At 32.2% G+C, this 12,384-nt stretch overlaps 1 protein-coding gene and 1 long non-coding RNA gene across 6 annotated transcripts; one reads left to right on the plus strand and one right to left on the minus strand.

The window, feature by feature from the left end:
• The first annotated feature begins 2,953 nt into the window (after nucleotides 1–2,953).
• On the plus strand, nucleotides 2,954–6,463 carry LOC141704526 (OVARIAN TUMOR DOMAIN-containing deubiquitinating enzyme 7-like). 5 transcript variants are annotated; one of them, XR_012567993.1, is made up of 6 exons: nucleotides 2,954–3,745; nucleotides 3,991–4,144; nucleotides 5,039–5,131; nucleotides 5,349–5,452; nucleotides 5,563–5,635; nucleotides 6,327–6,463. XR_012567993.1 is itself a non-coding variant. In XM_074507764.1 (5 exons), the coding sequence occupies exons 2-5, from the start codon at nucleotides 4,073–4,075 to the stop codon at nucleotides 6,389–6,391; spliced, it is 303 nt and encodes a 100-aa protein (XP_074363865.1). In that variant the 5' UTR covers nucleotides 2,954–3,745; nucleotides 3,991–4,072; the 3' UTR covers nucleotides 6,392–6,463. The 5 variants fall into 5 exon arrangements, 1 of the variants encoding a protein (XP_074363865.1); XR_012567996.1 differs by having other exon boundaries at nucleotides 5,047–5,131; XR_012567995.1 differs by having other exon boundaries at nucleotides 5,047–5,131; nucleotides 5,405–5,452.
• Nucleotides 6,464–6,946: 483 nt separating this feature from the next.
• LOC141704520 (uncharacterized) lies at nucleotides 6,947–11,434 on the minus strand. The gene is made up of 2 exons (XR_012567992.1): nucleotides 10,081–11,434; nucleotides 6,947–7,429 (listed from the first exon to the last, which is right to left on the minus strand). It is a non-coding gene; the product is annotated as an uncharacterized LOC141704520 (long non-coding RNA).
• Between the last annotated feature and the right edge of the window lie 950 nt (nucleotides 11,435–12,384).

Raw genomic sequence — 12,384 nt, forward strand, 5'->3', positions numbered from 1 at the left:
AAATATGTCACCAACATAAGTAGACCAAGTCATACCAGGGCGAGGGGTGACATAAAAAATAACAACATTACCATCAACAGGAAGCCCTAAAAGAGTAGCTACATCATGCAGAATAATAGTGAACTCATCCATAGGTAAGTGAAAGGTATGAGTCTCTGGCCGCCATCTCTCAAACAGATCTAATATAAGACTCCAATCAAACTGTAAAGATGCCACCCTAGCTACGTCATAGAAATCAGTAGCCTGAAGCAAAGGAACCATCTGAACATCAAGCGTTGAAAATCATCTTGATTATTTTGATTTTTACGCCGACACTTCAACATATCACCACCCCCAACCTCCAAATATCAGAAGATCTACGTGAATCCTAAAGATGAAGAAGGGTAGTGTTAACAGGTCCCTGGTGAACATCCTGCAAATATTTACAATATTAGTAAATATTCAAAAGTTTAAATTTTTTTGCACAATATAGACTAGAAACTAAACAAACCAACAAGATTAATGATAACATAGAAGATGACATATCACTTCTTAAATAACCAAAGATATAACATTTTACAACATAGTAACTCTAAATCAGGCAAAATGTAGTGTCTTTAATTAATATGACTCCTAACATTCACATTAATACTCAATTATCTATTTTAAATTTTTTCGATACTTGTAATGGTTTAATTCCTTATTTGCTTGTTAGGATCAGAAATACGACTTCTCTCAAATCAAAAAATACATATAAATTTTTCCTACAGATAGTGGTTTTAATGCCTACAAATATACACTAAGATACAATAATCACAACATAATCAATCCTTTACGGGAATATTTAATTCTTTTTTGTGCATCACTGTTATATCTAATTGTAACCGAAGATAACCATTACATAAATAAAAATCTCTTTTGGACATTAACAAGTTCAATTATATAAAACATATGCAATGACAAAATCAGGCAATCAACTGCGAAAGTACATGCGACCGCGGGACTCGACTGTGCAGACCAAAGTTGTGTAGTTGAGCAAACTTCACTCTTTGCGACTACTTATAGCCATGACATGTTGCAATATCCGAATATATTCACAGAAATAATATATAAAAAGAATAAGAACATAGAAGATGGTATATTAGACAAACAACTCTGCGAAGTATGTCATTACCAACAATACTTTTGCCAGAAATAGTGCAGCAAATTATACAAACAACTCAATTTGAAAGAGATAGTATGGCTGCTATAAATGTTTTCGTATGGCTGCTATAAATGTTTTCGTGTTTTCGTATGGCTGCTATAAATATTTTCTCGACTGCCTAACACAGCCTGTGACCTAAATTCCCTAACTAAAATTTCAGCTTCTTAAATTAGATAAAGAGCTGAGCAACGAAGCACCACAAATAGGCCTATAAATGTTTTCTCGACTCTACTACAGTACGAGGACTAGATTCCCCTTGTTCTATCGATGAATACTTAAATATCTATAGCAACTGATTAATATGAATAACCAATTCAAGACAAATAATGCATACCGGAAAGTTGAAATTGAACGTTGCTCAACTTAATTCTAAGCAGGGATATTATTTATAAAATATATAAATTAACAAAACTGCAAGTATAAATTCAATAACTATCGCGTAAATTACAAAAAATATTAACAAAAGAAGTATATTACACTAAATGTTATATTGCAGCAAAATATGATGCCAAGCAAACATTACATATAGAAGCATAAATTAAAATCACGATTTCATATATATATATATATATAATCATCTTTGTTCAACACATTAAGAAAACATCTGCATAAACAATATAAACACAATATCTTTGAAAATAATAGTAAATATCCACATAATATCCAGAAAACATAATCAACACAATATGAAGAGAAAGTGACATCTCAAAATTTATGGTTGCAGAAGGTGGCTCAAATTGAAAAACGTGGCTCTATCTATATTTCCTTTTCGATTATGATAATTATATTGTAATTGTCTATTTAAATCCTGCAAAGTTCGGTCAAGGGTATCCCTAACTCGGTATACACGTTGACTTTTTAAAATTTAAACTGGGTGTCATGTGTTTGAAAAGCTTTTTAATATTTATTGAATAATTATTCAAAATCAAAATTCAATATCCTGCAGCAAATGAAAAATATGGGTAAAACTAAGTTACATCTTTAATTAGGCTTCAAATTTGTCCCGGGGACGTGATTTTTATATGAAAATATATATCAATTTTTTTCACCATTATGTACTAATTTATAATTTTTAATAGAATAAAAAGTAGTATGAATATTAAAAAAATCATCGCACATTTCCAAACTAGTAAAATAGTGAATGTGAAGAAAAACAAAAAATCATTTATTGATTAGTTTATTTTAATTTTAAATTTTTTATTACCTGTAACTACTCGACATATTCATTTTATCAAGAAATTAAACTTTTAGAATTATTAATATATTTAAAAGTATGACTCTTATCGAACAAAGGTGTGTAGGGGTAAGGACTCGAGTTCTTGATTTCTCCAAGAAAAATTAAAATTTTGACTTCTGATATGTGTGTGAGTTCAACTTTTAAACAATAAAATTCGACTGTTTTAAAATATTTACTCGTTAAGAAAAATGATGGGTTTATAAGAAATGATCCAAAATTAATAAATAAAGTGGGCAAAAAAGTGTAGAATTGCAAAAATATTCTCGTATAACAAGTTAGGTTATTTAATTAGTAAGACATGAATTAATACTAATAGACTTTGTAAAATTTAAATTAAACGTCATGTTTTAAAAAAAATTTCAATACTTATTGAATAATTTTGGATTTAAAATAATTCAAAATCTAAATATAATATCATGATTATAAAAATCCAAAAAAAATCTTTATAAAGTCGATTGAATAAAGCCAGATTTATCACTTTGGTGTAAATAATGGTCCAAATTGTCATTTTTGAAAATTAAGGCCCCATGTGTTACCTCAATCGTGTAAAGTTTTAGTTTTTTTTCTAAAACCTAAAAAAACATTACTTAAAGTTATGCTTTGGTTCCTAACAGTACATCATTTAGCGTTTTGCCCCCAAAACATCACTTTATCTCATGTTTTACATATATAATTTTTTTTTAAAAAAATATTTTTAACCTCAAATAAAAAATTATTAATTCCTAAAATACTAAAAAAAATATTTAAATTGTTTCTAAACCAAAGGGGATAGGTGAATCCTAAAATATTAAAAATTATTAAAATTAAGTTACACTTTTAAATTTGAAATTATTGAAATTTGTCATCTATGAGCTTGCCTGCCCTCACAACTCTCAGTTTGAAAAGGTGCAATTTGCCACAAGAAGTTTAGGATTTTCCAGATTTATTAAGTTTAGAACTGGATGATGTACCTTTACCTCAGAATATCACTCATTTCTTCTCTGCACTTGTTAGTGTGGGGGATGTGTTCATACCCGATTTCACTATATCTTGTCCTCATTTAGCCTGCCTAATTAATGATCGGTACCAGATTACTTGTACCCTCTCATTGTAATTGTCAGATTGTGGTCGTGGCACCAAAACTCCGCGAACTTTGTTGTATTGGTATCTTTCAGGTCAAATCAGATGTTGATGAGCTGGAAAATGTATCTGTAAAACTATGGGATACAAACCAGTACAATAAGGCGACTTGGGAAAATTAGATTGTAGCTTATCGTCATTTCGTAAATGTGTTATCGAAATTGAGTAGTGCCAAGATCCTTACTCTCGACTCTGCTATGATTCAGGTAATCATTTATTTAACTTTTTTCTTGTTTCCTCAGCAAAATGTAAACTTAAACTATTATCTGGTGAACAGTAGTTTAAGTTTATAAATTTGGAAGGCTTCCCGAAAAATCAAATATTCCTGCAATAAAGAATGCCCATTGTACCTGTTATCTTAATCTATTGCATGCTGCTGATATTTAGTTTTAAATTGCATATGGCTTTCAGATTGCTTTATTTTAAATATCTTAGCTAAAATATATTTTAGGAATTTTTTGTGGAAGCTGCCTTCTCCGTTCAGAAAGTTGAAGTATCTGAAGCTATCACAGGGATATAAAGAACCTTTTATAATGTCTGTTAAATTCAAAACGTACTTACTTGGTGGCAATCCAGGAGCAACTATTGTCAAAGCATTGCCTCAGGTATGCATAGAATATGCTCTCTTTGTAAATAAATTGATGCATTATGTGCTTACTCTTGTAGTAAGATACAAGAGTAATAAATTTCATACAACAAGGAATGCAAGCATCAAATAGTGGATCTTGGGGCACTGATTAATTTATTTCGGTGGGAGGCATATATAGCGTTATTGTTTTTATATCAAGTATATAATAACTGCATACCCTAGGGCACAATTAGGTTTGAGATTGAATTATTCGCGCACACATAGCTTTTAATAATGTTTTGCAGATTAATGCTCATCGATAACCATATATACTAATAAAGTGTAGATAAATGACTGCTTCAAAGGTGGAATCAAACCTAGGTAGTTAATAAAGATCACAAATTACTCCATTTTACATTTCAAATCATGAAGTCCGAATCTTAAGAAGTGTCCAGTTTAATTATGAAGCAAGCACATTAACCCTATGAGTATTTTAATCTTACGAGTTACAACTGCGTTCATCAATGCTCAGATGATCCATTTGTAAGCATATGCTATAATTTTTATATCGTTGGTAGTTAAATATGTCATTAAAATTAAACGAACGGATGTGATATATTTAATATATAGTCTTTTATGCATTATAATGTGTATGAACAGATAGCTAGTTAATATATTTAAAGTCATGGCCTGGTTTAAAGTAGATTGTGTTTCCTTGTGTTTGCATTTGGGTCTTATAAGATTTAAGCTCTGCACTTGCTTATTAGAAAAATAGACATGTATGCACAACATATTGTCCATCCTTTTCAGCTGGCATTGGGATTCAATTTCTGTTGCTGCTGGGTTTCAAACCATTATATGTATTAATCTCTCTTAATTTTATGGCATTATCATACTAACTTCTTATGTATGAACATAATATGCTTATTAGTTGTGCAGGACATATCATGACGAGGAGCACTATAACAGTGTGCGAGTAAAGGAAGACACATGTGCTGGAGCTGCCAGGCCTGTGATAATCAAGGTTTTATATCTGTCACTATTCTATGATTTTGTATATTTCCTACTTATTTCTAGGCATCCTCTATTCTGACTGTGAGGTCAGGGGTTCGGAACTTATCTCGCCTATTAGTTAAACATAATTGTGTTAAATATTTAACAATTAGCTGTAGGTTCTGATCTTGTCCAACTTCTAATTGGTGATTGGTAATAAAATCCTAAATATTTTCAATCTGTTCAAGGCTGATGCTAACATTTCGACGATATCTCATCAAGCTAAAGTCTCTGTCACCAACAGGTCTAAAGGAATAGCTGATAAAAATATAGCCCGGAAAATGCTAAAAAGGTCTTATACCATACTTAAACCTAGTTGCAGAGGAGAATTTCTGTTCGCATTTCTTAACTTTTGTAGTTTAATTAATACAGAATATTTTGGTCATCTTTTTTGCTGTGTAGATGATCCCCTCAAGAAACAAGGCTTGTCCCTGCGGTTCTAAGAAGAAATACAAGTCTTGTTGCAGAGTAAAAGGTTACCTGCACTTGATGTTCTTTTATGCATTTTTGAAATGTTTTGTGGCTTCTTTTGGTTTACTGAATTATCTTTTGTTAATTTGTTCCTTTTAGTTTCTTCTCAATGTCCTATACTGTGTCTCTGCTAGTACTTGATCTGTAATTTTATTTTTTGTTCATAAAAATCTGCTGGTATGATCTGCTCGGCATGATAATTTGTGGTAAATGCAATGAACTTTCTTTCTTTTTGTTGCTAAGGAAAATATATTAAAACTCAAAGAAACAACATACAAAATCGCAATAAGACTAAGAAATAAAAAAATCCAAACTGAAAGAGTATAAGATTATGTTTTGACCGTCCTCTACAGTTTAAGGTTTTAGAGCTACATATTACTTACATGGTATCAGGGGATGGAGTGCACATAATTATGGAACGACCATATTTTCTATCGTTTGGCTCTTTCCAGAGAAAACAAATCAAAGTTGCAATGCAGTGAACTTAAATACAATTTGCTGCATTAACATAACGTGTCATATAAATCAAGACCGGATCTAGAGTTATTATTGTCTCACTAAATCAAGAGATGAAGCTCTCTATTTTTTTTTAATATCGTAGAATGCATTTAATTATTTGTGGATAAATGTGTAAACAATTGCAACTGTTCATATTTGAATATCATTAATTTGGATTATAAATCTTCTGTTATCAGGTGCAAGTCCCATGGATATATTCAATTTTCAAGGAGACTTTTTCGAAGATACAATGGGGAGTTGAAATTTATTGCAATTCTTACTTCAATTAACTGTAGTTTGTTATGTATTCAAGTATTTCTAAAAGTTTGTAAACTTCATACTATTGTCTTCTGTTTCGTTTGTATGGTAATATGGTACTTTACATTTGTGACCTTTCAAATTAAGGTGTGCTAGTTTATTCTTTATTCCTTCATTCTAAATTTCTGATTCTGTCAGATTATTTCGGGTAATTTTATGTGGCGTGTGACATGAGGCACGAGTCTCCCGAGTTCCGGTCAAATAGGTCGAATTTTTATAATGCTTATACCCATCAGATTGGGTTCAGGTTAAAATTCTTTAATTTATTTCAAGTCAGGTTTCGTTCGGGTAAGACTAGATGAAAATTTCGGGCATAGTCAACCCGACACGAACCCTACATTGAACATTGCCACCCATACAAGGCAATATGGCCATATTTCTTGACTCATATTTCTAAAAATTTTGTTAGGGATATAGTTTTTTTCGAAAGATAAAGGTAATCTTTACTAAAGGAGCAACAAGCTCAAATAATATACATGCGACAAGCACAAAAAAATCATAAATTAAGGCCGAAGGCTACCAGGTAATCTACTGAAAGAGCTAACTTAGCTAACAAGTGGGTTGTTGCTTTATTAACACGATTATGGTGATGAAAAAATATTGCCTTAAACATAGGCATAAGATGAAATACATCTTGCAGAACCATAAAAAATGATGAATGAACCAAATCGTTGTTGTTTATGGCCTTGCTAACTCGAAGGCAATCCATCATTCAAATCGTTGTTGTTTATGGCCTTACTAACTCGAAGGCAATCCATCATCCAAATCGTTGTTGTTTATGGCCTTGCTAACTCGAACGCAATCCATCATTACTCGTATGTATTTATACCCCATTTGGGTGTAAAGTAGGAGACTTTAGACCACTCCACACGTTTCATCAATATAAACTTCAGTAGTTGAAATTGTTTGAAATTGTTTGATGCTCATCCCAAAATTATATAGGAGCACCCATGCCCATTTTTATATTTATGATCATCAAATCCTGAAGCAAATGAAAAATGTGAGTAAAACTAAGTTAAATCTTTAATTTAAAGACTTCAAATTTGACTCGGTGACATGATTTCCTAGTGACTACTTCAAATAACAAAGAATTTCAATCATTGACTTTGACACTATGACCCCTAGCATGCACAATTAACTTACTCAATATCTTGATTGCATAATTAGTAAACACTCGACCTTTAGATAACTCGTTTGCAATTTCCAACCGCCTTTCATCGAAATACTCAACTGTCTTCAAAAATAGTGCTCTAACTAAGGAACTAATCGGGAACTTTCTATCTTCAAGGATCGCGTTGTTCCAACTTTTCGCATGATTATTGGTCATCATGCCAAAAAGTTCTCCTCCACTACACCATAGATTGCTTATAGGAATGCTCATTTCAAAATTTGACCATAAATTGTTGCTATTTGTTAAGTAGTTTTGACAAATGTATAGCTATTGTAATGTATTTTAAAATTGTTACAAAAGAGTACATTTTTGGCAAAAAAATTTACACTTTGCAACGAATTTGAGCACCCGTTGCATAGCAATTCATGTTTTGGGCACAAAATTTTCCCGGGTCCTTGAAAAGAAGCGGCCTTTCCTATTACTTTTTTTCGGGCTTTCCAGAAACAGGAGCCTAAATGTACAATTACTAAAAATAATTCTATTACATAATTTGTCTAAGTTAAAACACACGGGACTCAATTTACACTCACAGCCACACAAATATACTGACTTCGTACACTCACAACCTTGGAGATTCAGAGTCGATAAAGGCGATTCACGAGCTTTCCTTGGAGGCTCAAAGATTGAATCTCGAGAAATAGTGAAGCTTGGAGATTGAAGCTCAAGGTCGGAGTTGGAGAGTGAAGCTCGAAGAAAACTCAACATCGTACATTAATCAAGCTCAAAGGTAAGAACTGAACTTTAAAATTAGGGCTTTGATTGTGAGGTTGTTGATGCTTTTAAATTTGGCATTTTAAAATTAGGGCTTCGATTGTGATGTTGTTGAAACTTTTAAAATGGGGATTTTAAAATTAGGGTTTCAATTGTGATTTTCTCCAAGATTTAGAAATTATGTTGAAAATATGACTGTGCTCTATTTAAATTAGGGCGCAACTTGTATGATTATGTTTGTAAGAATCAACTTTGATTGTGTTTTTTTTAATTTGGCTGCTCTGCTTTTATTTGGGATTTTTAAATTTGTATGCTATGTTCTTGTTTGTTTTATGCATATGTTTGTGTTGAGATAGTTAATGACTTTAGCATGTATAAAGTGCTTATGTGTTTCGTTTTCAGTAATATCATAAGATCACTTCTCTTTTGTGTTTTTGACCATATTATTAATTTTGTTGCGCAAAAGGAGAGTTAAGAAGGACAAGAATGTCATGGTCAGACGAGCGATGCGTTCATCAGTTAATAATGCTCAAAAGGTACATTTCTAAATTATTGAACTTCACGGTTTTTTCCCCTGATTTCTAGATTGTAGTTTGATGTTATCTATTTTTTATAGTTTTGCAAGGCTATTGATGGGGATAAATCACCACCTACGTCCTTAGAACCATTTGGCCTCCATCCATCCCTTCGACTACGTCCACCCCCTCCACTACCTGTTGATCTCACCAAGATAGAAAGGGTTCCTATCAACCAAGAAATTGGAACTATGGATGCATACTTGGAAATGCAAAAACAGAAAAGGGAAATGCAAAACACACAGGACAAACAGGCTGTGACTACTAATTTGGAGGCTCATCATCAGACCTTTGCAGCCCTGACGGAGATATTGGAGACAAGTAACTTATTGTCATTTTAAGTAATTGTTTCACTACCCAATCCACCCGTGTATGTTTTGCATACTTCGTATGTATCTCAGTACACATGGTACCTTCTCATACGGAAAATTAATATGGCAGTCTCCCCAGTCCACAAAGTACTGGATCTCTACCACTCCTTTGTCCTTTTAAGAATTCTATCATATACTTGGAATCATCGAACTATATCGAAGTTCCCCAAGCGTTTTGCTTGTTTATAGGCACAACTCATCTCATATATATATATATGTACTTCCGAAAATTTTCGGAGTAAGTACTAAGGATGTGAGTTGACCGTTGTCAACAGATAAATAAATAAGAGGGAGAGTTCCCTTTAAAACTATATTCAAAATATTTAAAATAAGTCGAGATAATACTCTCCGACGATCTAAAATTATTCGAATGATTTTCCGAAAATCAGAAAGTATTTTAAATCAGGTTTTATGATTTGAAATAATATTCCTCAACTAATTTATGTTTAAGTAATTTAAGGTAAACTTTAATAATTAATCGAGTTTGAAATAAATAATTATTGGAGAATAATTCTCCTATTTTAAATAAATAAATGAATTAATATCCATCATTCGGGTATTTCAATATAGTTGAGGGAATACGATTTTTAGAAATCGTTTTAATAAAAGTTCGAGGTATTTAATCTTTCGCAAGTGGACGTCGAGTCCCTTGGAACACAACTACTACATATATGAATTCTAACGGTTTTCTAATTAATTAAACATCAAGATTACAACAAATCAACCACCAAAACTAACTTTACATCTATGTTCCAAAAGATTTTTGAAATTAAACCTTAAATAAAGATGGGTCAAAGATTTATACCTTTCTTGAAAGCTTGAGATGTGTTCTTGATGATGGTGAAGTCTTGGGAGTGCTTGGTAGGGTTTTTGGAACCTAGATCAACCATTAAAATCAAGAAACCAAAGAAAAGTTACTATTCATACTATTCACTATCATCTTTCTTGATTTTTTTTACCCATCAAACCTTGATAAAATGAGCTTAAAAATTTATCTTACCTTAGTTTAGGATGTATGAAGCTTAGGAATTAGTGAGGGATTTTTACCATGATAGACTAGAGGTTTTTGAATTTGATTTCCCTTCCTATTTGTGCTTCTCCGAATGGAAGAAGAAAATGGGGAGAGAGAGAGTGAGTTTTGTGTTGTGTTTCTTAAATGATTCTTGCATAAGATTGTATTTGATTTGTATATCTTATAGTATATATCTTAGAACTAGAGTATGTTGGCATATCTTTGAACAAATCTTACTAGCTTCCTAGGTTACAAACTAATCTACTTGGTTTTAGGTTTTAGCTTCACTATTTCTACCTTTAGGTTATCATCTAGGTTACTATTTAATGATTTAACCATGGTTAGTATCTTACCATGGTTAATTAGTTTAGTAATTTTGGTTCGATATGTTTATTTATTCGTTCCCGCGTTTGCTCGGTCGCTTAATCATTTTCATAATGATTTCTCGTAAACGGTTCGCGGTGTAAATCCTTTTGTATACGTTCTTTATGTTTTCAAGTATCATTCTTGGATATAAATCCGTAGGGTTTTTAAAATTTGTAATTATATTGTGATTCCCGTAATCCTTGATGGTTCGTAAATACAGTCATTTTTCAAAGTTCGTTTTCTTCGAAAACTAATAGCGTTTACATACATTCATTTGGTACATATAATCATGTTATTAACTCCGAAACTCAATTTCTCATGCACAACATACTAAAAAGTTTTTTCCGTCTGTCAGGGTTACTATTCATTAAGCGTTTTTACAAAGTCTCAAAAATTCGAGTTATTACACTTCTAATCATCATATTTCCACAAGCTTGGTACAATATATTCTCTCTCTCTCTCTCTCTCTCTCCCTGTCCCTCACCTTCTCTCTCTCTCACACACACACACACAAATATTTGTGTCTAATTTTATATAAGGGAAAGTAGTACTAAAAATCAAAGGTGTAGAGGACCTACAAAGATGAATCATGTCTTCGCACGAAAGCTCGAAGATACGCCAATTATCTGCTTAAATTCTGAATTCCAGCCTTACTAAAAGAAAGATAAAGTAGTTAATGAATTGAGCAGTTTCTTGGGGATGATAGCAACGTTATATATTCCACTGGATTTAGTTAATTGGCTAGAGTTCCAAAGGAAGAAAAAAATGGCTGGTGGGAATAAGTGAAGGTAAAAAGCACTATTTTGGTTTTCTATTACCTTGTTCAATTTTCATTATATTTTTAAATTGAACTAGTTAGTTGTTTAGTAATACTTAATTAACATTTTTAGTTAATTATTTCACTAGACAAAGTACATTATTCCTGAGGAAGGGAAATATTGGGTATTGAAGACGCTTGATGACAACTGGAGGGTATACAAAAGCCGTGTTAAGTCACGATGCTTTAAGAAGTTTGACAATGATAGGGACCGTATAAAAAGCAAGCCTGCAAACATTCCATTGAATTTGTTCATGGTAATCCTCAAGTACTAAAGTGACGAAGCTGTGCAAGAAAAAGATGAAAAAATATAGAAAACCGGAAAAAATTGACTGATACTCACAATGCTGGTCGTACCAGTTTTGCCCATCTTCATAGTAAAATGGTACGTTAAGCCATGATCTATTTTTGGCGTATTCTATTTCATTTATGTACGAATACTCATTCTAGGTTCTTTTATCGTAGAAAATTGCTAACTTGGATGGTGAATCTACAAAAATTGCTGCAAAGCGTCAATTATATCCAAAAACTCGGAAGGGTCATACAAACAGGGTAAAAATTATTTATACATATTTGTAGTTTTTTTTGCCAATTGTGTTATTGCAATTATTTAGTAATGAATTGGCATATATTTGCAAGCAAACCCAGATGAGGAATTAGCCGATGATGATAATGAAGAGACGATAGAGCTTGATTTTGAAGCTTATGGACCAAACTGACTATTGGGAAGAAGTGGCAGAACAAGTAAATCAAACAAAAAGTTGGCAAAAACTAGTCACACAGATTCTGCAGATGTGGAAAACATGAGGGAATAAATTGTTGCTGAAATGGACGACCAGTTGAATAAGAAGCTCAGGAAGATTTTGGGGAGATTGACATAGATGAATCCTGATATAAATGTCAATATCGATGAA

The sequence above is a fragment of the Apium graveolens genome, unplaced genomic scaffold (genome assembly GCF_009905375.1).
Source record: "Apium graveolens cultivar Ventura unplaced genomic scaffold, ASM990537v1 ctg794, whole genome shotgun sequence".
Lineage (NCBI taxonomy): Eukaryota > Viridiplantae > Streptophyta > Magnoliopsida > Apiales > Apiaceae > Apium > Apium graveolens.